The sequence below is a fragment of the Mauremys reevesii genome, linkage group 1 (assembly GCF_016161935.1).
Source record: "Mauremys reevesii isolate NIE-2019 linkage group 1, ASM1616193v1, whole genome shotgun sequence".
Taxonomy (NCBI): domain Eukaryota; kingdom Metazoa; phylum Chordata; order Testudines; family Geoemydidae; genus Mauremys; species Mauremys reevesii.
Genome location: NC_052623.1, coordinates 219,144,160 through 219,169,906, shown reverse-complemented (window position 1 = coordinate 219,169,906; position 25,747 = coordinate 219,144,160). Strand labels below are relative to the sequence as shown.

Genomic DNA, 25,747 nt, shown 5'->3' with positions numbered 1-25,747 from the left:
TGGGGAAGCAGGGGCACGGGGAAAGAGGCAGTTTGGGAAGGAAGGGGGTGGGATGCGGAGGAGATGGAGTGGTGGGGAAGGGGCATGGGATGGGGAAGAGAGCGGGGGGGTTGAATGGGTCATGGGAGTTGAGGGGAGCCTGTTGGGGGGCAGGGGTGTGGAGAGGGGTTGTGGCAGTCAGGGACAGGGAGCAGGGGCAATTGGATGGGTCGGGAGTTTGGGGTGGGGCTGTCTGGGCAGGGGTGTGGAGAGGGGTTGGGGCAGGCAGGGAGCAGGGGGAGTTGGATGGGTTGGGAGTTCTGGGGGTCCTGTCAGGGGGCGGGGAGCGGTTGGATAGGTGTGGGAGTCCCAGGGGTCTGTCTGGGGGCAGGGGTCTGGATAAGGGTTGGGGCAGTCAGGGGACAGGTAGGGGTTAGGCTCCTAGTGGGGTAGTTAGGGTGGGGGGGGTCTCCAGAGAGGGCAGTCAGGGGACAAGGAGCAGGGAGGCTTACATGGGGTGAGGTCCTGGAAGCCAGTTAGGGGCAGGGTCCCAGGAGGGAGCAGTCAGGGGGTAGGAAGTGGGAGGGAGTGGATCAGGGCGGGGCTCCCTGGTTGCACACCCTAATGAAATGTGCTGGGCACGCCTATCTGTAAGCAGGGGAGTGGTGTGGAGGGTCCCTGGGGACACAGAGGAGCTGAAGTCCCTCAGGATTAGGGGAACTAGGCAATGTGGAGTGACAGGGTTCACATGCTGCACAGATGGGGCTGAGGGAATCAGCATCTACTGGGGCTGAGGGCTGGGATGGGGCTGCATGGGCAGTAGAATGGGAGGCAGGTTGGGACCGAGGAACCCGGGGAACATTTCAATCCTAACACCACAAAACAGAAATGCTCCTGCGTCTCTCCCAGGGAATTAACATTTTTGTGCAGAAAGCTAAAGGTTGTAACAGAAAAGAGTGAAGCCAAATGCCCACACGATGGCGCCAGAAGCCTAGGAACGAAAAGCTCCAGGATTTCCTTGTGTGCCTGGGCTCCGGAAAGGGATTTGGTTCCACTCGTCGTATTGCTGTGGCCAGTAACATCCCAGGAATGAGCCAGGTCAATGACTGTGACACTGGGTGTGAGGAGGCTTTAATCTGATTCCAACAGAATAATAGTTTCACACTTGAGTTATTAGCGGCAGCTTCCCAAGGCCAGTTCCAACTGGTTCCTCCCAGAGATGGGTGATTGGGGAACAGGGGATCTCTCTGGCTCCCACAGTCAGTTATCCAGGCTTTCTCCCTCTCTCCCCCACACTATCACATGTCCTCACTAGTAATGAATTAATGGATATAAACTGGCCATCAACAAGCTTAACCTTGAAATTAGGTGAAGGTTTCTAACCACCAGGGGAGTGAAGTTCTGGAACAGCCTCCCAAGGGGAGCAGTGTGGGGGCAAAAACCCAAACTGGCTTCAAGACTGAGCTTGATAAGTTTATGGATTGGGTGATATGATGGGACTGCCTGTAATGGCATGGGGCCGATCTGTGACTGCTAGCAGCAAATATCTCCAGCGGCTGGAGATGGAACAATAGGGTGGGGAGGGCTCGGAGTTACTGCAGAGAATTCTTTCCCAGGTGTCTGCCTGGTGCGTCTTTTCCACATGTTCAGGGTCTAGCTGATCACCGTATTTGGGGTTAGGAAGTTTTCCCCAAGGGGAGATTAGCAGAGACCCTGAGGGGGTTTTACCTTCCTCTGCAGCATGGGGCAGGGGTCACTTGCAGGTTTAAACTAGTGTAAATGGTGGATTCTCTGTAACTTGACAGCTTTAATCCATGATTTCGAGATATCAGTAACTCAAGCAGAGGTTAGGGGTCTATTACAGGAGTGGGTGGGGTCCTTTGGCCTGTAAAGTGCAGGAGATCGGACAGATGATCACGATCGTCCCTTCTGCCCTTAAAGGCTCTGAGTCTAAAACAGAGAGGGAAGTAAAGGAAACATTTAAAAAAATAAACCAAACATTGTAATACCAGGATGACTCCAACAGCTCACTGTATAGTCCTGCCTCTTTCTTCCTCCACTGGGTGTTAAATGCCTTGCTGGGATGTGGGACATTAATTCTCCCATTCCATTGATAAACTGATACAACAGGACTGAAATTAAACCAATTCCTGGCCAAGAAAGGGCACATCCGTGCACTGGCCAGGAATCAAATCCAGGTCAACTGCTTGAAAGGCAGTTATGCTCACCACTATACCACCACTGAATCTGGGAGGAGTGTTTCTCCCAGGTGCCACTTATGCCAAAGGACTCACCCCCACAGAGCTCAGGAGCTGGCCAGACAGGCAGCCTGTGAGCAGAGACAAGTTCCTAGAGTAACTGATAGATGGGGACATACAGGGCCAGCTCCAGGCACCAGCGAAGAACGCAGGTGCTTGGGGCAGCCAATGGAAAGGGGCAACACATCCGAGTCTTCGGTGGTGGGTCCCTCTCTTCCCCTCTGAGCTGCCGCCGAAGAGGAAGAGAGGGACCGAAGGACCTGCCGCCCAATTACCGCCGAAGAATGAAGCAGCACGTTTTAGCTGCTGCTGAAGTGCTGCCAATCATCTTTTCTTTTTTTTCCAGTTCGCTACTTGGGGCGGCAAAAAAGCTGGAGCTGGCCCTGGGGACATGGGCTCTACATCCCAGCCTGCGGTAGCTCCAACCCCATCTCTGCCCCCAGAGAAAGGAAATGAAAATCGCTGACCATAATGACAAATTTTACCCTGTCATCAGATGCCACTGGTGTGGTGCTCTGTCTTGTTCTATGTTGATAACAGTCGGCCGTGTGTGTGTGTTCCCTCTGTGTGCTGCCCCGGCTCTGCAGATCGCTGGCACACGAGACCCAGAGAGAACCCCCAATGACCACAGACTCTGGTAAGGTATGAAGGCACGTGGCCAGGTTTATTGTCAAACGAAGCACAGTACTAGTTCCCCACAGACTCTACAGGACATACTACGAATATGTGCCCCCTGACAATGGACCAGCTCAGTCAGTGGTGGGACTCTCCACTGCCCTCTAGGCCAGAAAAAGATACCGCCCCAGGGGTGCATACTTATACACATCACTCCTGACATATTGTGCTGCAGCCCCACTACGTAGGGAGGTACAACTCTTCTATGCAGTAAGGTGCCGCCTCTCACCTTGTACATGTTGGTTCGAACAAAACAACTCTATCCATCATACTACCCCTTTTGCCCCTGTCCTTGTTATCTGTGTGGAATGTGCAAGAATCCGAGTGTTCTGATATCTCTAGCACGTGTAGGGCTTCTCTCCTGTGTGGGTTCTATAATGTGAGATAAGGTGTGAGTGCTGACTAAACCTTTTCCCACACTCAGAGCACATGTAGGGCATCTCTCCTGTGTGGATTCTCTCATGTGTGACAAGGTTTGAGCGATCCTTGAAGCTTTTCCCGCACTCAGAGCACATGTAAGGCTTCTCTCCTGTGTGGGTTCTCTGATGTGTGATAAGGTCGGAACGCTGACAAAAGCTTTTCCCGCACTCGGAGCATCCATAAGGTTTCTCACCCGTGTGGATTCTCCGATGTCTGCTCAGGGCAGAGCTCTGATTAAAGCTTTTCCCACACTCATAGCACGTGTAGGGAGTCTCTCCTGTGTGGATTCGCTGATGTGAGTTGAGGCTTGAACTATCAATGAAGCTTTTCCCACACACAGAGCACATGTAGGGCGTCTCTCCTGTGTGGACTCTCTCATGTATGATAAGGTGTGAGCTCTTTTTAAAGCTTTTCCCGCACTCAGAGCACATGTAGGGCTTCTCTCCTGTGTGGATTCTCTCATGTGTGACAAGGTTTGAACGCTGACCGAAGCTTTTCCCGCACTCAGAGCACATGTAGGGCTTCTCCCCTGTGTGGGTTCTCCAATGTATGAGATAGTGCGAGCTCCAACTGAAGCTTTTCCCGCACTCGTGGCATGTGTAGCGTCTCCCTTCCAAGTTTATTCTGTCGCAGGTTATAAGATCTGAGTGGCTACTGAAGTTTTCCTCTGGGATCTGATGAGTCTCACAGGCTTTTGCTTTTTCTCGGAGTGCACAACTCCCGGAAACATTCCCTTTGGATCTTCCTGATAACGTTCCATGTGGTTCTACTTGCTCAGCATCTTCCTGCTGGGGTTTCTTCTCCTCATTCTCACTCACCATGCCATCACCTGAATGGGAGAGACAGAGAATCCAGACAGAGGTCACTCCCTGCGCCAGAAAGAAAGGAAATCTCAGAGAGAGGAATGGAAAAAGGGATGAACAAACCAAAATATGTGTTGGAGAGATGAAACCCCAAAACCTTCCCCGGAGGAGAGAGGAAGGGATCCGTTTTGGTCCGCATCTCACCAGAACACTCAGGGGAAAGCGAGATCAGGGAGGGACCTGCTGCCAGTTGTCACTCATGGCTTCCCCCCTACCCTGACTGACATCTGCCATAATGATCCCATTCTGCAGGTAACAATCCTGAACTTGGAGAGCTCACAGGGTCTTTGTAGGCCATCCCAAATGTTTCCTGCATTCCTAAACAGTTGTTGAGTTGGTTTACCCAATTCCTCACCTGTGAAGGCAGCTCTCAGGAGCACTTCTTTCTCAGAGGCCTGGAGGTCCGGGACCCATGGCTCTTCCCCTCGTTCCAGCTGTGAGATCACATCAGGTTTGGAAATTGGAAACCCTACTCCAGGCAAAGAAAACAAGGGACGTCAGTGGAATTTGTGGGATACTTGTCACAAAGAATATTCCATGGTTTTAACCCCAGCTCATTTTTAAGCAGTAAAATACCAAGACCAGCTTCCTTGGTTCAAAGTGGCAGGAGAGTTATTATTATTCTAAATTATATTCATTACCTTAATGCCTAAGGACCAACTAACAGTGGGTCCCCATTGTGCTAGGCAAAGTACAAACAGAGAATAGTAGATAGCCCATTCCCTGAAGAATTTACAATCTAAATAGACAAGACAGACACAGAATGCAGGAAGGGGTAGAACCCACTGTTAGAATGGAGATATTCAGGCCTGCCTGTAAAGCCTATACTTTAAGAATTTAGGTGTATTTTTATCACTTAGCTAGTTATAGGGGTATAAAAACAAAGAATCAAAATGACAGTCAGCCTGTGTATGGGCCTTCTCGCACTAGGATAGTCTGAAGCCTTGTTCTTTGGCTAAGCAGCAGGGGCAGCCATAAGCTGGGAAGCACAGGGTCACAGCCTTACATCCCAAACCAGTCACACTGACATAAGGTGCTATTGGGCTGTTAGGAAGACGATCCTTTCTGGATAATGCCCATCACCACCAGATAAAGAACCAGATCTTAAGGTGGTTAAAGAAAACTTAGTTTGATAGCAGCCTGTCTGGCAAGAAATCCCTTATCAATGGTTGTGGTTGTGAAACCCTCATTTCTGTATTGTTTTAAGTTTATGGCCACCACTTTTACCTTGTTAATCGGTCTCGTTCTCTAATTGTTTCTGTCTGCTGTATAATTAATGCTGCTAGGTAAGTAAATCATGTAGTGGGATATAATTGGTTAGAGAATTATGTTACAATATGTTAGAATTGGTTAGTTAAATTTCAGTACCATGATTGGTTAAAGTATAGCTGAGAATATTACTATATAAATGGGATCAAACAGGAGGGGGAAAGGAAATTGGAATCATGTTTCTTAAGGGGGGGAACAGGAACAGGGAATGGGGAGACAGCCAAGGCTCTGTGGCGTCAGAGCTGGGAAAGGGAACACGGGGTAAACGCTCTGTGGTGTCAGAGCTGGGAACAGAACACTGGGGAACAGACTCTATCAGCGTATAGAGATAACTGGTGTAAGGGCTTCGGAATATGCCTGCTTAGAAACAAACCCCAATAAACATCGCATTCTCTGCGCTTCAGACATCTGGTCTTTTGCTGCTTCCTGTCTGCGTGACAAGAACCAGGGAAGTGGGAGGGTGAAGGGAAAGCCCTTTAACAAATCTGACATGACCTGATAACCAAGAGGTAAGCCTTTAAGGAAGGTTTTAATACACTTCGGAATTGATCGGGGATTCCCATGAGGACTGATGAGGGGATGATGGTAAATACACATTTAGGTCCTTTTCTTGTTTTTTCCCCAGAAGGCACACTGTCATGGATCCATAGGACCTGTGCAATGCCCTGGCTTTTAGACAGTCCTTGGGAGGTGCCTCTTGAGTGCACTAGACCCTCAAGGGGTTCCACTCTTCCACAAGGACAGGCCATGTAGCTTCAGCACCTGAGACTGAGCCTCTGGCTTCAAAACTCCTATTTCAACCTGTGAGCTCTGCCAGCAGGTCCAGCTGAATGACACTCCTGTTCAGTGACTGTTCCTCAGTCAATGCACTGAGCAAGTTTTTGCTGTGACACTGGGCAGACTTTTAAACATAGCAGGGTTTATTAGCCAACTGAAACGCAGCACTGGAAAGTCCTTAGATTAGCACAGGGAAGCAAAAAAGACAATATAGTCCATACTGGCCAATGCCCTTGAGCCATGCTGCTGTAGAAAATGCTTCGGTTTCCTTTCCCTGTGCCTGTCCATTAGTCTTCACTCCGGTAGAGCTCCCTGTGTCTGCGAGCCCAGTTCTTCCTGCTCCTAAAAACATAATGAGTCCATGTATGCTTCACTCAGCCAAGCGGAGATCCTTCCATGGACAGGTGAGAATTATTCCCTTGTCTCTGTTGGGTATTCCACTGATGTAGGTTGGTCCCAGACAGTCCTTAATGACCCATTCATATCACCCCATGACAGATACATCACAAAACACCTCATGTCTCCTGCTCTTTATAATCATAGTAATACCAATCACAGAGGGAAACTGAGGTGTGTATTGGCATCATACAAGTATCACCAAAATTCCTGCCTCTATCACACACACACACACACACACACACACACACACACGCATTGCTCACAGCCCTTAGAGAGAAAGCAAAGCACAGGAGCTGGACATTAGTCCAATGAACACAGTGGAGGACAAGTTGCAATCCTCAAACCCTAGTCAAAAAGAAGAGACATGTGGGTCCCTACCCATAAAGAGGGGCTGGGTAGAGGCCTGATACCTGAGAGGCCATTCCTTGAGCAAACCGTGGAGGCAGGTCAAAGGCTTAGCTACCCCAGAACTGTGACATCCCAAAAGCACATTTTGGGGAATTAGGAAATCTAGTGACTCAGGTGTAATGAGAGGGAGAATTAACTCCCCAGCCTTCTCCACATGCTGGAGGAGTTTAAACACTAAAATTCAGGAGCAACAGGCTCTAATTCTTCCAGAAAAGGAGAAGGAAGAAACAAGAACTGGGCCACGCAACCTCAGGAGGGTCAGGCTCAAAGATCCAAGGAGCCTGGAGGGAAGACAGCTTGTGGCTGCTGCAGATGGGGAGAGGGGGGGGACAAGACTCTCTCCAAACTCTCACTCCTGTTGACCCTGATCTGATTTTATGATCTATGGCCTAGTCTCATGTCTTCTGGGCAATTTTATACTCGCTAGAGGTAAAATGTTGTTATCAGAGTATTGCTTATTAGCCTGGAACATGCGTGGAGGGGCAAGGAGGTGAACATAAATAAATGGGTTATTAAGGGCAGGGGCTACACTATAGCCGGGATCAAAGCTCTGAGATCGATCCACCGGTGGTCGATGTAGCGGGTCTATTAAAGACCCACCAAATCGACCACAGATCGCTCTCCAGTTGACCCCTGTACTCTACCCTGACGAGAAGAGTAAGTTAAGTAGACCCTGTGGTAACTCGATCTAAGGTACATCGACTCCAGCTGTGTTATTCACATAGCTGGAGTTGAGCAGTGTAGGTTGAGTTACTGCGGTAGTGTTAACATAGCCTAAGCTTGCTACAGTTCAGGGCCTTATGTTAGGTGGAGGCTTTGTGGGAGCAGTTATGCTGAGGTGTGGGATTTACCTGAACAGGCCTAAGGAGACAATCCCACTTCAGATATTTTGCACCATCATTTTCAGAGACTAATGAGGAACCACAAACAGTTGCAATGCGCCACAGGATTCTGAAAGAAGGAAGTCTGGGGCGGGCTCTAGCAATTAGGTTGCTATGAAGTATCTCAGCAGTTGGACGCATTCATAGATTGGAATTATTAATAAATAAGTAATATAAATCATGAGTATTAACGCTTGATGGTTAATTATGGACTTCCCAAAGGCCACATATGTTTTGGGGCACCTATTGACATTATTGTAATCAGAGTAAACGAGCAGATATGGTATATCGCCATCCTATTATCATAAGGAAGTGGAGAAAATACCTCTCCTAGTGACCATTTTTCCATTTTGTCAGGTCCCCGAGACAGTGTAAACTGAAGCAGGGCCTCCCTTTTGATGGGCTCCCTTGCCCCTCGATCTTTGTTTCCAATGGTGTCCAGTAAGTACTCACAGTGCAAGACCCTCTTTATATACTTATCTTACTCTAATTGTTATGTGTATGGATTTTTGCCAAGGATTTCAATTATAACTGTCTGTATTAAATCAAGTTTCTGTGTGTTTCATCTTCTCATAGACTTTAAGGTCAGAAGGGACCATTATGATCATCTAGTCTGACCTCCTGCACTACAGTCCACACAGTCTCACCCATCCACTCCTGTAGCAAACCCTTAGCCTATGTCCGAGTTATTGAAGTCCTCAAATTGTAGTTTGAAGACCTCAAGCTGCAGAGAATCCTCCAGCAAGTGACCCATGCCCCATGCTGCAGAGGAAGGTGAAAAACCTCCAGAGCCTCTGCCACTCTGCCCTGGAGGAAAATTCCTTCCCGACCCCAAATATGGCGATCAGTTAAACCCTGAGCATGTGGGCAAGACTCACCAGCCAGCACCCAGGAAAGAATTTTCTGTAGTAACTCAGATTCCATCCCATCTAACATCCCATCACAGACCACTGGGCATACTTGCCTGCTGATGATCAAATATCAATTGCCAAATGAATTGCCAAAATTAGGCTCTCTCATCATACCATCCCCTCCATAAACTTATCAAGCTTAGTCTTAAAGCCAGATGTGTCTTTTGCCCCCACTACTCCACTTGGAAGGCTATTCCAGAACTTCACTCCTCCATTAACTTCGAGCTGTACCCCAATAGGTAGGTGTAAAAATTGCACAGGCTACACTACCACCCTTTGATATTATGAACAAAGTGCCCATTTGTGCCTGGGTAGGGGCCCTGCTGTGGGAGGGAGGAATGCAGCAAGGACTCAGGATCGGTGGCCAGGGTCGGTGTGCCTAGAGATGGGGAGGATATATAGGGAGGGGAGTAATGAGTGAGAGAGGGAGGTCAAGAGTTAAAATAATATTTGGGGGGGGAAATGTATAATGAAGTGAAATTGAACAGAAATAAAACTGGAGTACAGGCTCTAAAGCAACAAGGCTTGGGTAGGGATTCGGGGTTAAAGGTCTGGGATTCCCCCATAGCTCTAGATCCCCAAACCTCTCCTCCCTCCCACTGACCCACCCAGACCACTTCCTTAGTGCCCTTCCTCCACACTCCTCTCCACTTCTTCCCATTACTCTCAGCTGGCACCACCTCCCAGCACTTTGGGAGCTTCTTGTGTTCCCTCCTCGTCTCTCACAACCTCATCCCTCCCTGCTGCTTCTTAGCTCTAACCCTGCACACACCCTCCCCGTGTCCTGGCACCCCAGAATTATCTACTCCCCACTTCTCCTCCCCTCCCACAGCTCTGTTCTCCCTTCACCGGTGGGGTCCTGAATGGCAACATTATACGCTCTCCTATCAAAAGAGGAGCTCATCTGACTGTCACACAAGCCATGCATGAGTCATACACCTATTTACTCAATTTAAAATTCTACAGGCACTATATTTTGCTCTTACAATGAGGAAAAGGCAGGAAAGCTACAGTTATTAATGTAGTTATTAATGTAGCCAATAAGGATACTTTCAATGCAATTTTAAAATGACTGACGGCACCAAAAAGGCACATGTCCAAAAATGATACTAGTGGGTGGGAGATACGGCAAAAAAGGGGGGCAAGGAAACTTGTCAAAACTCGTATGACAAACAAAGGTATAAAGTTATTACTACTCAGGTTCTTCAGAGACCCCACAGCTTCTAATAACCCAGGGGACAGGACTCCTTACCCAGCAAGACCACCGTCTCATAGTTCTCCTGCATGACATCCCTGTAGAGGGCTCTCTGAGTGGGGTCCAACAGAACACCCTCTTCTCTGGTGAAATGCACAGCCACCTCCTCGAAGGTCACCGGTCCCTGAAAGAGGAAGAGTCCAACACTCAGAACCTGCTGCCCCCGTCACAACCCCACAGTTCATGGAACAGCAGCACCAGGTAAATGGAAGCTCCAGGAGGCACATGTTAACAGAGTCCCACCCCACCTTGCTTAGAGCAGCCAGGAGGCATCAGAGGGTAGAGAGAGAGAAACTTTGTCTCCCCCAGCTGACAGATGGAGGCAGGGTCGTCACATTTATCACATACCTACTAGCCAGAGCTTGATATAGGAGATGGGGCTGGCTCTGGACCCTGTTTGCTATCACTTATAATCTATTTTTCTGTTGTTAATTAACTTGTTTTATGCTTTATCTTAAGCAGTGTATTTTGAGTGAAGTGTCTGGGGAAAAGCTCAGCTTGGTTAGCACATATAAAGATGTGCATATCTTCCCCATATCGAGGGAAAGGTGAACTATATTAATGAGCTTACATTATACAGATCCCTGTGCACCTACAAGATGGTATCATTTTGGATTTCTACTACAGCAGGTGTGCAAGGTTGGGGAGCTGGGAAATTGGCTGATGTCTTCTATCTGTCCTTGAATGGAGGGGGCCATTTAGGGATCAGGGCAAAAATCTGTCTGGGGACTGGTCCTGCTTTGAGCAGAGGGTTGGACTAGATACCTCCCGAGGTCCCTTCCAACCCTGATATTCTATGATTCTAGGTAAAGCACTCAGCTTAGCTAGGTTTATGGCACTACCTACTGTTGTGTGAGTGATAACAGGGCTTGGAGAGGCTGGCTGAATCTCCAGCAAAGCAGTGTGAGAAGGGCCAGCCCACCTTGAAGGTTAGAGGGCACAGTGGCTCCCAGAAGCCCCCCACACTACACCCCGGGGTGACAACCCATCACACCCTAGATTACACAAGTCTCAGCAGATTTGTCACATCCTGTCCCCTCCCTTTCCCACCCTAGATAGTTCCTGCCTCCCACCACCTCAAGCAGCTCCCACCCTCCTATGCATTTACTGCTCCTCTCCCTCAAAGCAGAACCCACCACCAGCTCCCTGATAATCCCTTACCTGAGCCAGCTCCATTGATGCCATTTCCTTCCCCCTGGGAGGAGGGGATGATCTGGAGCGAAATGTCCACATTATTCTGTAGCCTGCCGAGGTGAAAAGGGCAAAGTGTGAGAATTCAGACGGATTTTTTGTCCATTCCACATGTTGATTCCCCCGGCATTTTCCCCTGCTAATGGACATTCTAAGTTCTGCCACACTGTGAAGCACAGAGTGACCTTAATCCAGTACAGGCCTAGCCCCCTCCCACCAGGGTGTAACCCTCTGAGACATGGTGAAACCCTCCCAGAAACAGTCTCTCTGTTACACTTATCAAGTTTACGGACAATACCAAGCTGGGAGGAGCTGCAAGTGCTTTGGAGGATAGAATTAAAATTGAAAATGGTCTGGACAAACTGGCGAAATGGTCTGAAGTAAATAGGATAAAATTCAATAAGGACAAATCCAAAGTACTTCACTTGTGAAGGAACAATCAGTTCCACATATATGAGAAATGACAGCCTAGGAAGGAGAACTGCGGAAAGGGATCTGGAGGTCACAGTGGATTACAAGATAAATATGAGTCAACAGAGTTACACTGTTGCAAAAAAAAAAAAAAAAAAAAAAGCAAGTATCATTCTGGGATGTATTAGCAGGAGTACTGTAAGCAAGACACAAGGACTAATTCTTCCTCTCTACTCCACACTGATTAGGCTTCAACTGGAGCAGTGTGTCCAGTTCTGGGCACCACATTTCAGGAAAGATGTGGACAAATTGGAGAAAGTCCAGAGAAGACCAACAAAAATGATGAAAGGTCTAGAAAACATGACCTCTGAGGGAAGAATGAAAAAAATGGGTTTGTTTAGTCTGGAGAAGAGAAGACTGAGAGGGGACATGATCACTTTCAAGAAGATAAAAGGTTGTTACAAGGAGGAGGGAGAAAAATTGTTCTTCTTAACCGCTGAGGACAGGACAAGAAGCAATGGGCTTAAATTGCAGAAAGGGAGGTTTAGGTCGGACATTAGGAAAAAATTCCTAACTATCAGGGTGATTAAGCACTTGAATAAATTGCCCAGGGAGGTTGGAATCTCCATCATTGGGGATTTAAGAGCAGGCTGGACAAACACCTCTCAGGGATGGTCTAGACCAGTGGTTCTCAAACTTCTGTACTGGTGACCCCTTTCAAACAGCAAACCTCTGAGTGCGACACCCCACCCAAATATATAAAAGAGTGTTTTTAATTTGTAACACCATTATAAATGCCAGCATATATATTTATAAATGCAAAGCACGGTTTGGAGCCTGACAGCTCGCGACACCACATGTAATAACCTCGCGACCCCCTGCCTGATCCCAACTCCCAGTTTGAGAACCCCTGGTCTAGATAATACTTTGTCCTGTCTCGAGTACAGGGGACTGGGCTAGATGACCTCTCGAGGTCTGTTCTAGTTCTATGAGGTCCATCTAGCTCAGTGGCCAATGCCAGGTGCTTCAGAGGGAATGAACAGAACAGGTCATCATCAAGTGATCCATCCCTTGTCACCCATTCCCATGGCAAACAGTCCCGTTTCCTCCTGACAACATGCACAGCTCAGTGCAGAAACGATACAGACTGGAAGCACAAGATACACATGCACCTCTCTCCTTTCATCGCACACGTGGGGGACTCAGACCCAGACCTTCTCATATCACAATCACACCTCTACCAAGTTGCTCCAACTAACGCCTCTACCTTTCAGTGCAGCTACACCTAACACAGCTTGAAGGGGCAGAGTTAAGGTTGCATTGGCATGCACATTAGCTCTCTATTTCCTAGGTTTTGGAGGTTTGACTTTTGCTGAACTTGACACTCTGTGAGGGCCCAACATACTGCTGAGCAACCTTACCTCTGCATGAATGAAGGTGTCAGGGACTAGATGAATGTTCAGTAAATACCCAGAAAGTGATGACTCCCCATCCCTACCTGCCATTCACAGAGGCAGCAAAGCCCTGGGCAAGACAACTTTCAGAGGCAAAGAGAAGGGGATAGAGCCTAGAGTTTCTCTGCCAGACAGGCAGGAAGGGGTTGCAGCGAGGGAAGACGGGCAACGGATAGTTGGAGGGGTGAAGAGGTTTGGGGGTATGCTGGGGGAGAGAAGCAGCCGGGACTGGGCAGAATTAAGGTCCCTACAGGATACAGGCATTCGCCACAAATAAGGCATTTTACTGTATAAAGTGCCAGATTAGATTATACCGATTTGTAAAGACACATGAGATCTTTCCCTCAGGGTATCACCTTCACTGGGTTGTTCCTTTTATTGGTAATTCCCAGAAGTCAATAGATAAATAACATTCTATCAGTTATGACGTGGCCATTTCAGATTTCTGGGGACTGTCTAGAATTTTGCACTAGGGGCCAAATTTCCTTGGGGAAATGGAGCCTTCGTTTCATTTTAACTTGTGTATGCTCAGCAGCTTCCAGAATTTGGTTCAAAGTATTTCCATGTTTCCCTGGCCTGTTCTTAAAAGTGCTGCTATAGAAAGTGGGGAGGGGTAAGAACTCACTGCAGGATCAGTAGCTGAGTCCCATAGATATTTATAGCTCATCAGAAGAAGGATGGGGATTGGTGGGTGTCTGGGGATTTAATAATTAACACACAAATATCACCATTCTTAATGAATTTTCATCTTCTAATTCCCATAATCCACTAATTACCCCTGGCTGCCCGGGGGGAGTCTGGGGAGGGAGCACTAGTAACCTCCTGTGGCCAGTATGCAACCTAAGGCACAAGGGTCTTTCAGTGTCTGGCCAAAGTCACCCACTTCACTGGATAAATCCCTGGTTGCTGGAGTCTCTTTCCCTGGAAGTTTTTAAGAACAGGTAGGAGAGAGATAATCTACATATACTGGGTCCTGCCTCGGCAGAGAGAGAGCTGGACTTGATGACAGCTTGAGGTCCTGAGCAGACCTACATTTCTAGGATGCTATGCAATATATAAGTATGAAAAAAAAAACTTACAGAAAAATCCCCACCACAACATAACGTCAGGCAATTCAGGAAAAAAACCAACCCCTCCCCTCAAAAAACCTACACTCCACAGCACATGTCAGTTGTTGATCAGAAATAAAATCTGAGTGCATTTATTTCCCATCTGTATTTGATAAATGAACAAGGAGAAAAGAGGCAACATTTGCAATAAATGCACAGTCACGCTGAAGAACTGGAGAAAAGGGGCAAATCTGAGCTGTGGTTCGTGTTTTACCATTACAGAGACAGGGCCCGGCCCTCAGGGCCATTCAAGTAGCAACAGACAGAGCGAGAACGTGGCGGGGGCAGGGGGGGGGCGGGTTTAGGATATTTTATATCCATCTGTGAGAGTTGTGGGGAAAACGGGTCACAAACTCCACAGCTGATAACCGGGGAGACAAACCCCCAGCGGGGGGGGGGGGGGTCTGTGGCTATGAAATGGGGGGCGGGGGCGGGGCAGTTTGAAGGGATTGTATGTGACTGTCCAACACACGCAGACAGTGACGGTTCCCCTGGGCCGCAGGGAGCCCGGGCGGGGGTAGGTCCCTGGAGCCGGGCCGGGGGCTGCAGTGGGGGATGGGCAGGTGCGAGACACTGACACAGACTCTCACACGCACTTTTCACCCCGGGGGTTTCAGGGCCCCCCACAGACGGTTCAAACCCCCCCCCCCCACTACGGAGGCCGCACCGGCCCGGTTCTTACCGGCTCTGCCGTGCGCCCGCGGCTCCCCCCGCAGCGGCCGGAAGTGACGCACCCCGCGGGGGCGGGTGGAGGAGACACGTGACGGTTGCAGCCATTTGAGTGCGGCGTGCGCGGGGCTGTGAGGCGGTGCTGGCCCCCCCGCTGGGGGCGGGGTTATCCACAGCCCCGCCCCTAATGCCCCCGCTCCGGGCCCCTCCTGCCGCTCCCGGCCTCCCCCCTCCCTGGCAGGAGCGTGTCCGCCCCACGCGTGTCCCCGCCCCACGCGGGGCCTGCCCCTCCCGCGGGGGCCTGCGGTGGGGGCGGGGCCCGTCATTAGCCCCGCCCTGCCCGGGGGGAGGGGCAGCCCCTAGGCCAGAGCCTTCAGGGAAGGAGTCAGAGCCCCAGACTGAGAGAGGAGGGGAGACGGGACCAGGAAGGGGGGAAATGGGACCGATGGGACTGGGCTGGGGGGGGGAAGAGGGGAGATGGGACCAGGGGTGGGGATGGGGGGAGATGGGACCGGGAAAATGGGAGATTGAGGAGGGGGGGTGGATTCCCAGACCCGGGACCTGCCCAGCCCCACTTGCTGCAGCCTCTCTGGGCAGATAGTCCCATCCCAGAGAACAAGGAGCAGAAGGAGGCAAAGCTGGATTCGTCGGACACGGGCCAGCCGCGGGGGTTTCCTCACCATGTAGACGTGCCCTGACATTATGCCTACAGTGCGATTAACCCCCCCCAGGGCACCTGTCTCCAAGCCCAGGGCAGCTGGCTCAGGCGCGTGGGGCTGGGACTGCAGGGCTGTACAACGACAGTGCAGACATACGGGCTGAGCCCCACGAGGGGGAGGGTTTCCAAACCCAGCAGAAACACAAGTATCTGCACCACAGCTTTGAGCCCCACAGCTTTAGCTCGACGAGCCCAAGTCTGATGACCCAGGCCAGCCCTGCTGCCATCTTTGTCCCAGGAGAGATGGACTCTGCGGGTACGTCTCCATTGTAATGTCAGCCCAGGTGTGTGCAAAGCAGCCCCCTATTCACCACTGTCATAATGATGATATGGTTTGTACAAAGTCTGCCTGGTGAGGTATCAGTTCATAAGCCGTGATCTGTTGAACATTAATATCTTGTTGGATGGCGTGTGCTCGCTGTGTTTGGGACGTGATGAAGTTTTGCTCTGTGTGTGTTACTGAACTGTGTTACGCAGTTGGGAAATGCCCACAACCAGCCTTTCCGGTGCCACAGTGGAGGAGCCAGACTCGCTGCTGGCCCATGGAAGGGATCCACACTCCCAAGGACTATCCCAGGAACCATGTACAATGCAGACTTCTCCAAGATAGCCCAGAGACAGTGGACACTGCTTGACTCACATCCTAGCAAAACAGCTTCGTAGCAAGTTGGAAGAAACTATGAAAGTGGGGAAGAGACATCATGACCTGGCCTCTCTCCCCCACAACTCAATACCTGGAAACACACCTGGATCACAAAGACTGAACTGAAATAATTCAGAAATCAGAAGAGAATAATAATAATACATTCAAACCAAAGTCTCCAAACAGACTAGTATTGGTTTTTCAGCAGAACATTTTCAGTTGTGGGATTTTGTTTTCCCAGTCAGACCTTGCCAAGGGAAGCAGAGAGAAAATGTTTGAGTTGCCTCCTTCAGAACAGCTTGGCCTAGACACTTTAGCTGTGGGTCACTGTCGTGGCCTTGCTGAGGACAGCGGCATTTTAATAATTTGTGGAGGTCCTGGGGTGTTTGGGGGAGATGATGAGGATGTTACCTTTTGAGATAAAAACTAAGAAATCCAGGACTAGAGAAATCTGGTATTTAGACATGTTATTTTAAGCAGAGGGGGGTTCTGAGTCCCTGAGATGGTTTTTGTTTGCAGGAAGCAACATGGTTTGGTCTGTGATTGTACCAAAGGAGGAAGATGGTTGTTTGTAAAGGAAGAGCAAAGACTGAATGTCTCCGATGAGCTTTGAACCCACGCATGCAGAGCACAATGGATTAGCAGTTCATCACCTTAACCACTCAGTCACCTCATCTGAGCTGTTAAGGAAGAGACAAGGAGAAATCTAAGGGTACTATTCCGAATTTGCATAAACCGGTTTTGTAAAACAGATTGTATAAAATCGAGTGCGCGCGGCCACACTAAACACATTAAATCGGTGGTGTGCGTCCACGGTCCGAGGCTAGCATCGACTTCTGGAGCATTGCACTGTGGGTAGCTATTCCGTAGCTATCCCATAGTTCCCGCAGCCTCCCCCGCCCCTTGGAATTTCCGGGTTGAGATCCCAGTGCCTGATGGGGCAATAATCATTGTCGCGGGTGGTTCTGGGTAAATGTCGTCAGTCACTCCTTCCTCTGGGAAAGCAACGGCAGACAAGCATTTCGCGCCTTTTTTCCCTGGATTGCCTTGGCAGATGCCATAGCATGGCAATCATGGAGCCTGTTTTGCCTTTTGTGACTGTCACCGTATGTGTACTAGATGCCGCTGACAGAGGCGATTCAGCAGCGCTACACAGCAGCATGCTTTTGCTTTTGCATGACAGCTGAGATGGTTATCAGCCATACTGTACCATCTACCAATCCATAAATTGGTAATAAGATGATCATGGCTACCAGTCCTTTTGCACTGTTCCATTTGCTGCTGTCATAAGTGCCCCTGGCTGCTCTTAGCCAGGGGTGCAAAAGCCAAAATGGGGAATGACTCCCTGAGTCAATCCCACCTTTTTGGTATCTAAAAATAGAATCAGTCCTGCCTAGAATATGGGTAAGTGTACTAGAGAACCACTGTATCAGAGAACCAGAGAGCACAGCTGCTCTGTGTCAGATCCTGCAGAAATTATGAGCTGTATTCTATTCACAGGGGGTGCTCCTGCAACAACCCCACCTGTTGATTCCGTTCTTCCCTCAGCCTTCCTGGGCTACCGTAGTATTGTCCCCCCACTTGTGTGATGAAGTAATAAAGAATGCAGGAATAAGACACAGTGACTTGTTAGTGAGATATGAGTGGAAGGCAGCCTCCAGCTGCTATGATAGTCCAGACAGGACAGTAAGGAGTGTGTAGGAGAGGAGCCCAGCATCCCTCTGCTAATTCAGGGGCACTTGAATCTTTTCTTTACACATGAAGGGTGGGGGCTGATGGAGCTCAGCCCCCTGTTGCTATGACAACGATGGTTATCAGCCATACTGTACCATCTACCAGGAAAAATTAGGACCAGGCGCCCTTGATTGACCTAACAGATGCTAGTCAGCATGGTTACCAGTCCTTTTGCACTGCCCCATGTGCCAATAGGCTGATGACAAGGACGGATACCAGTCGTATTGTACCATCAGCCAGCCATAGCGTGGGGGGAACAAGGATGTTGGTGTTGAGTGCTGCACCATTGCGTCTATCTGCAGCATTCAGTAAAGATAGGGTGACATGTAAAAGAGTCAAGAGAGGATTGTTTTCCCTTTCACTTCTGGGGGTGGGTGGGGGGGTGCGTAAATTGCCGAGCTATGCCCTGACCCACCGCGGACACTGTTTTTGACCCTAGAAGCATTTGGAGCTCAGCCAAGAATGCAAATGCTTTTCAGAGACTGCAGGAACTGTGGGATAGCTTGAGTCCTCCAGTCCATGAGCGTCCATTTGATTCTTTGGCTTTCCATTACGCTTGTCACGCAGCAGTGCGCTGAGTCCCTGCTATGGCATCTGTCTGGAGATATTTAAAAAATGATTTTGAATTTCGTCTTCTGTAACGGAGCGCTGATAGAACAGATTTGCCTGCCCTTACAGCGATCACGTCTGCATCGTCCATGCGGGAGCTCTTTCTTAATTTTGATTTTTAACTGCATCACCACCCGTGCTGATCAGAGCTCCACGCTGGGCAAACAGAAAATATTCAAAAGTTCGCGGGGCTTTTCCTGTCTACCTGGCCACTGCATCCGAGTTCAGATTGCTGTCCAGAGCGATCAGTGGTGCACTGTGGGATACCGCCCGGAGGCCAATACCGTCGATCTGCGGCCACACTAACCCCAATCCGATATGGTAATACCGATATTAGCCCTACTCCTCTCGTTAGGGAGGAGTACAGAAACCGGTTTAAAGAGCCCTTTATACCGATATAAAGGGCCTCTTAGTGTGGACGGTTGTGGCGTTAAATCGGTTTTACGCTCCTAAAACCGGTTTAAACGCATAGTGTAGACCAGGCTTAAGGCCAGCAGAGGTAGGGCCAATAAGGAGTTTTTAAATAAAGCAGGGTCTGAATGAGCTCCCCCCTCACATCTAGTGATGAGCTGGGGGAAAGATTTCAGGAACAGACCGTGTTTGCACAGACACACCTACTCTGCCTAGCTATGCAGCATCATGCGGAGGCTTTGCCAAAAGGACGAGTTTTGACTGATGCTGGGTTAAAAATCACATGAGTGCAATGAAATGTTATTATCCTTGCCGGATGAGTAAAGGGCAAGAGAACATACGTAGTCTGGCCTGCTTGAAGGGCTAGGTGGGTGAGGAATACCTCTTAATGGACTGCATAGAAATGATTGAGGGTGTCACCCTAAACCAGTGGTCCCCAAACTTTTCACACTGTTTCCTCTTATCTATATCTGCGGCCCCTCAGCAGCCACAGTCAAGAACTGGGGCTGGGAGTGGGACTGTGGCTTCCTGCAGAGAAGGGTGTGGAGGGGGTAAGGAGGTCGAGGCCGGGCCAGGAGTCAGGGGCCCAGGGTTGGGGCAGAGCTAGGGGCTGAGTGGTGTGCCCTCCCTGCCCTCCATGGGGGCTGGCTTGGGCCCTGAGGTGCCCCATGAACATTCCTCTTTGCCCCCCTAGGAGGCATGCCCCACATTTTGGGGACCACTGCCCTAAACTGAACCCTACTCGCTAATCAGGGGCTAGTGATGCCAAATCCCCACCCTTTCTGCCTGCAGCCCCATCTTCTTCCATCCCTTCCAACCTTCCATCCACTATGGGATAATGTGGAAGCTCTTGAAGCCCCAAACCACTTCTGCCACCAAGATGAGGCATGGAGACCCTCTCCCCTGTGAAAGTAGAATGAATTATATTGTAAAAATAAGAATGGATTAAAGAAATGTTGTATGTACCTTTAAGCAGAAATAAGAAATGTTGAAATACAGGTTCCAGGAAAAGAAATATTAGGCATAAACAATGGTGCTAATGGTGAAACATTAACAGAAGATCGGTAATAGTAAGGAAATAAGATATGCATGTCTAGCCCAGGTAAACTTATCAGATTCTGCTTCCTTTGTTATTTTGTTAAGTTCTCGCCCTTTTATCTGTATAAATAAGATAATTTGTGTCTTGCATGGTGCTCACATTATCTGGGTATTATTAGCAGAGCGCTGTGCTAATAAAACAGAGTGGTCTGACAAACTGAGTCCTGAGTCTAACTTTGACACCCCCAATGCCTTATGGCATTAGCTGTATTGCCATACAGCTCAGTGGTAGGGCACATGCTTTGCACATATGCTTTAGTGTGAGAATTCTGCCTGTTCTAAGATTGTCACTGTTTTCAGGCAGGGCTCCCTGACATTTATGTATTGATGGGATCTTATCTAGCTGGGGAAATCTAAGATGTTTATACCACAATCAGCTACATGGTCAGTGGATGTTCATTGCCGATACACGGGATATCAAGAGCCCTGTGACTCTTGGGAAAGGAGTTTTATGAATATTTTTAACAGGTTCCCCCCACCAAAATATTGCGATAGAATCTCCAGTAAGTTCATATTAAAAATGGTTATTAATGTGAGGCCTCTAAAGTGAGCGTTAGACTCATGCTACTGCAATATCTGAACTGTGGTAAGCAGAGGAGTGGTTTGGAGTGTCCTTGGTGACATAAAGGAGCTGAAGTCCCTCAGAGTTAGAGGAACTAAGCAATACGCAGTGAAAGGGCTTTACACCCTGCACAAATGGGGCTGAGGGAATCAGCATCTACTGGGACTGAGGGCTGGGATGGGGCTGCATGGGCAGTAGAACGGGAGGCAGGTTGGGACTGAGGAACCAGGGGAACATTTCAATCCTTAACAATCAGGGCTGGCTCCAGGCACCAGCGCAGCAAGCAGGTGCTTGGGGCGGGCAATGGGAAGGGGCGGCACCTCCGGCTCTTCGGCGGCAATTTGGCGGCGAGTCCCTCAGTCCCTCTCGGAGGGAAGGACCTGCCGCCGAATTGCCGCCAAAGAATGAAGCGGCAGCGGTAAAAGTGCCGATCGTGGCTTTTATTTTATTTTTTCCGCTGCTTGGGGTGGCAAAAACACTGGAGTCGACCCTGTTAACAACACAAAACAGAGAAACGCTACCGAGTCTCTCCCAGGGAATTAACATTTCTGTGCAGAAAGCTAAAGGTTTTAACAGAAAGGAGTGAAACCAAATGCCCACACGATGGTGCCAGAAGCCTAGAGACAAAAAGCCCCAGGATTTCTTTGTGTGCCTGGGCTCTGGAAAGGGATTTGGTTCCACTCGTTGTATTGCTGTGGCCAGTAACATCCCAGGAATGACCCATGTCAATGACCGTGACCCTGGGTATGAGGAGGCTTTAATCTGATTCCAACAGAATAATGATTTCACACCTGAGTTATTAGCGGCAGCTTCCCAAGGGCAATTCCAACTGGTTCCTCCCAGAGATGGGTGGTCGGAGAACAGGGAATCTCTCCGTCTCCCATAGGGTGACCAGATAGCAAGTGTGAAAAATCGGGATGGGGGTGGGGGTAATAGGAGCCTATATTTAAAAAAGCACCAAATATTGGGACTGTCTCCACAAAATCAGGACATCTGGTCACCCTAGGCTCCCACTGTCAGTTCTCCAGTCTTTCTCCCTCTCTCCCCCACACTGTCACATGCCCCCACTAGTAATGAACTAATGGATATAAACTGGCCATCAACAAGCTTAACCTTGAAATTAGGTGAAGGTTTCTAACCACCGGCGGAGTGAAGTTCTGGAACAGCCTCCCAAGGGGAGCAGTGGGGGCAAAAGCCCGAACTGGCTTCAAGACTGAGCTTGATAAGTTTAAGGACGGGGTGGTATGATGGGACTGCCTACATTGAAAAGCGATTTGGCCCACCGTCTGCCTATTGATGACCCCACATTGACTCTGAGATGTGATTTATCTCCACTCTCTTGGATTTGAAGAGCTGGTTAGTTTTACCCTTGGTATCCCACCAGGCTGACCAAGCCATGTTATCCATGGTTACACTAAGATTGAAGGATTCTATCGTATTATAAAAAAATGTAAATAAAGATGTGGTCTGAACGTGAGCGTTCTGTAATGAGAGGCTGGTTCCCCCAGTTGAGTCCCAAATGCTCTGCTAGAAACGCCCCCGGGACCCAGCACTCCCCAGCAGGAGTGAAAGGAGAAACGCCCAGCTCTGCACTTAGCTCAGGCTGATTTATTGGGGAACGGGGGAGAAATTATTCTTTGATTCTGAGCAGGGAGCCAGGGCCGTTCTCTGGGAATCAAGGTGCCCAGCCTGACCCAGCTGCTTCATTGCCCCCCGGGGGCCCTGCAGGCTCAGAGCATCCCTGAGGCCAGGCAGCTGCTTGAGAAGCTCTCCTGGTGTAGCTGGCAGTGCCTGAGAATCATAATCTAAGGGTCTGTGTTCAGCCATCAGGAAAGGCATCAGCTTTGCTCCCTACTTCTAAACAGAGCTCCCAGGCAGTGACTCTCAACCAGAGGTCCCCAGCTGAGGGAGCAGTGAGCAGGTTTGGGGGCGGGGGCTACCAAAATAACCCAGAAAGCAGGGCCGGCGTTAGACTCGCTGGGGCTCGAGGCGGAAATCTGAAATCTGAGCCCGACTGCCCAGGGCTGAATTCAAAGCACCGTATCTTTGTGGGGGGCCCCTGTGCTGTTCTGGGGGTTCCAGTCCCCCCCCCAGGACAGACAGGGCAGTAACTTCACATCACCCCTTTGTGACTCCCAGGGACCTTGTAGGGACAGCAGCTCCATGCTGGGCCCTAGGGCCCCCCCAAAGCACCTGGAGGTGAAGGGGGCAATAAACCCCCATGTCAGAGGGTTCCTGCTGCCTGGAGGTGACTATATCCTCACAGCCCCTCCCCCTCACACTGACACCGCCATTAACCCTCCCCCTCACAGCCTCTCTCTTCACACATAGAGGGACTTGTTTGCTGGAGTCTGACATTACATATCCACGGGTGAGATTTTATGGATGTGGAATTCTCCCAACCACATATTAACCCCCCCATGCTCCCCAGTGCAAGGACTCCCCGAGCTAGTCGAGTTAATAAGTGGGTCACTCTTTTCATCACACCAGACGGCTCCCTTTGAGCAACGACCTTTTGAGGCCAACAAGAAACCTTCTAGGTTGGGCTCATTCATGCACCACATTTACCAGTTGTCCTGGGCTCATTGCCCATGACCTGCACATCTGCTGGCTGTCAGGTGTAAGACCCTTTGATCCCTGCCTCGCCTACAATCCTGTTTCTCAAGCTCGAACCCAAGACCAGAAACTTGCTGCAGCTTATGCAGCCCTGTAGAGCATTCAGAGACACAAAGAGAAGATCCATAGGTGACCTTGGCAAACGCCATAAAAACGGCCAGACTGGGTCAGACCAAAGGTCTATCTAGCCCAGTATCCTGTCAGTGGCCAATGCCAGGTGCCCCAGAGGAAACTAACAAAACAGGCTTTTGGGGAGCATCTGCCCCCTTCCACCACAAGAACAAGCAGGCAGGTAAAAGGGCTGGGGAGGAAGTCCCAGGAACCCTTCCTCTTTTTCTCCATAGCCACTGCCCATCCGCTGCACCCTGATTTCCCATGCTTAAGTCTCCCTGCCAAAGTCCTGCACCTTGCTCCATATAATTAATTCTCACATCTCACTTGGAACTCGACTTCTTGTGCCCAGAGTGTCTCTGCCCCCTCAGTAGATGACCAGAGAAACGCAGTGTCCGCCTTTTCTAAAGACGTGGATTCAGAGTCCTGAGTGCTGACCATTACACCTGGGAGTCAGCATGTGCTGTTTTCTCTGGACAACTGTGACACTCACAGGGCTGGCTTGTGTAAGGGGACTGTTGGTCCCTTACTACAACTTAGTGGGGGGGTTTGGTTGGCTGGTTCCCAGTATCAAAACGAAGGGGAAAGGTCTATGGGAAATCAGGACCCAGGGGCAATGGGGAGAGGCCAAAGCTCCAGCTCACCCTGACAGTCTAATGAGGGGTCAGCAGGCCAGGGGGTCCCATTCTCCATGTGAGCTGGAACTACCTGGGCCAGAGTGGGGCCTAGCTAAGGAGAGAGCAGGAGCCAAAGAAGAGCCTGGGAGCAGAGCTGTGCAGGTGTAGTGCAAGTAACTGCTACCCATAGGAATTTGCTACCTGCAGCAGTTATATGTAAAAGATTGTAAAAAACTAGGATCTGTTGTAATTTGCTGCCTGTAGAAGCTGCTGATACATATGGTTGTTCGTATTTGCTATCTTGTCCTAATTTGGTACTTCTCGTCTCGCCCGTCTTCTGGTACAGAGGTAGCGAATTGGTACCAGTAGCAGTTACTGATAAATACAGTTGTTCTTATTTGATGACTTGTCCTAATTTGCTAAAACATGATAGTGGTGGGAGATGGAAGCATAAAGTCTTCAGCTTCCAAATATATCAATTGCCTCTTAATATAGGATTGTGAAAAATAGAGTGAGGTCATTTAAACATCATTTATTTTGCAGCTTCATTTACTGTGCTCACAAGGTAGCATCCTGACATTGATACTTCTGCCCAAGTGACCTGTGCCTTGGATTCATTTTAGTGGGACACGTGGAGGATAATTTAAATTTTTAATTTCCGTAGGGTTCGCATTCAATATACTTCTATGCTGGTGTAATTTATCACCATTACAGTTCTATTTTATGGTGTAATTTATCACCATTACAGTTCACTTCCTCTGTGAAATGTCCTGAGAGGTATTTTAAGGTGAAGATAACACCATGGCTAACAGTTGACTGGCACGTCCTGGGTTAAAGAAAAGAAGGGACCTGGGTTAATAGGCTGAAGATTTGCGTTACTGTCACTGTCTGACCCTCCTTCAGTGCGGAGCAGGTTTGTACTTTGCTGTGTGGAACGCACAGACTCCTGGAGGGCAGGGGCAGCTGTTTCCATGGTGGAAAGCTGATACCAGACACCTCTGTGTTCTTGGGGAACCAGGGTGCAGTATCCAGCCTGACTCATGAAAGACTCCCTCCCCCCAGCCTCTGCTTAAACCAAAACCCATCAGAGGAAAAAAACTTGCAGAGAGCAGTGAAGGGCGTTGGAAGACACACCTAGACCCCTCCTGACAAGGGTGACAAGATTAAGACATCTCCATTAGCATACAGAATGGAGAGCAGAGAGAACTCCCCTAGCCTCATCTGCATAAAAGATGGGACAGGAAGACATCTCAATTTGCATACAGAATGGAGAACCAAGAACCACACTGAATTCTGGGACCAGAAAAAGCAGGGAAGCACTGCATAATGGGAATCTCTGCTCCAGATGCTAATGAACCTATGTCTGCACACACCCAGCTCAGCAATTATCAGACCAATTCTAGTAATGAATCCCTAATTGATATCGAAATAGTGAAGCCACCTAGTGGCATTGTGAGCTCCCTGGAAGAAAACACCACCCATAGCCAAGAGTGATCAGCTCCTTTTGTCTATTCTAAAGAAAACCCTTGAGTCATCAGCTTACCTATAAACAAATCTATTCTTCTCCCTTGAACCATTGTATTTTCTCTACAAAAATCCCTACTCACCCTCCAGTCAGGGTTCTGATGCTTAGATCCAAACTCTGCATCAGTTCCACTAGGACTCCATACTCTCCTGACTGATCGTGCTGGGGACTCTA

The 25,747-nt window shown here is 49.3% G+C and overlaps 1 protein-coding gene and 1 long non-coding RNA gene across 2 annotated transcripts; both read right to left on the bottom strand.

Annotated features, from left to right (window-relative positions):
• Nucleotides 1-2,938: 2,938 nt before the first annotated feature.
• LOC120381785 (zinc finger protein 239-like) lies at nucleotides 2,939-4,591 on the bottom strand. The gene is made up of 2 exons (XM_039499921.1): nucleotides 4,551-4,591; nucleotides 2,939-4,201 (listed from the first exon to the last, which is right to left on the bottom strand). Exon 2 carries the CDS (start codon nucleotides 4,151-4,153, stop codon nucleotides 3,251-3,253), a length of 903 nt encoding a protein of 300 aa, XP_039355855.1. The 5' UTR covers nucleotides 4,154-4,201; nucleotides 4,551-4,591; the 3' UTR covers nucleotides 2,939-3,250.
• A 16-nt stretch (nucleotides 4,592-4,607) lies between these two features.
• LOC120381792 lies at nucleotides 4,608-10,152 on the bottom strand. The gene is made up of 3 exons (XR_005588153.1): nucleotides 10,093-10,152; nucleotides 6,463-6,583; nucleotides 4,608-4,664 (listed from the first exon to the last, which is right to left on the bottom strand). It is a non-coding gene; the product is annotated as an uncharacterized LOC120381792 (long non-coding RNA).
• Between the last annotated feature and the right edge of the window lie 15,595 nt (nucleotides 10,153-25,747).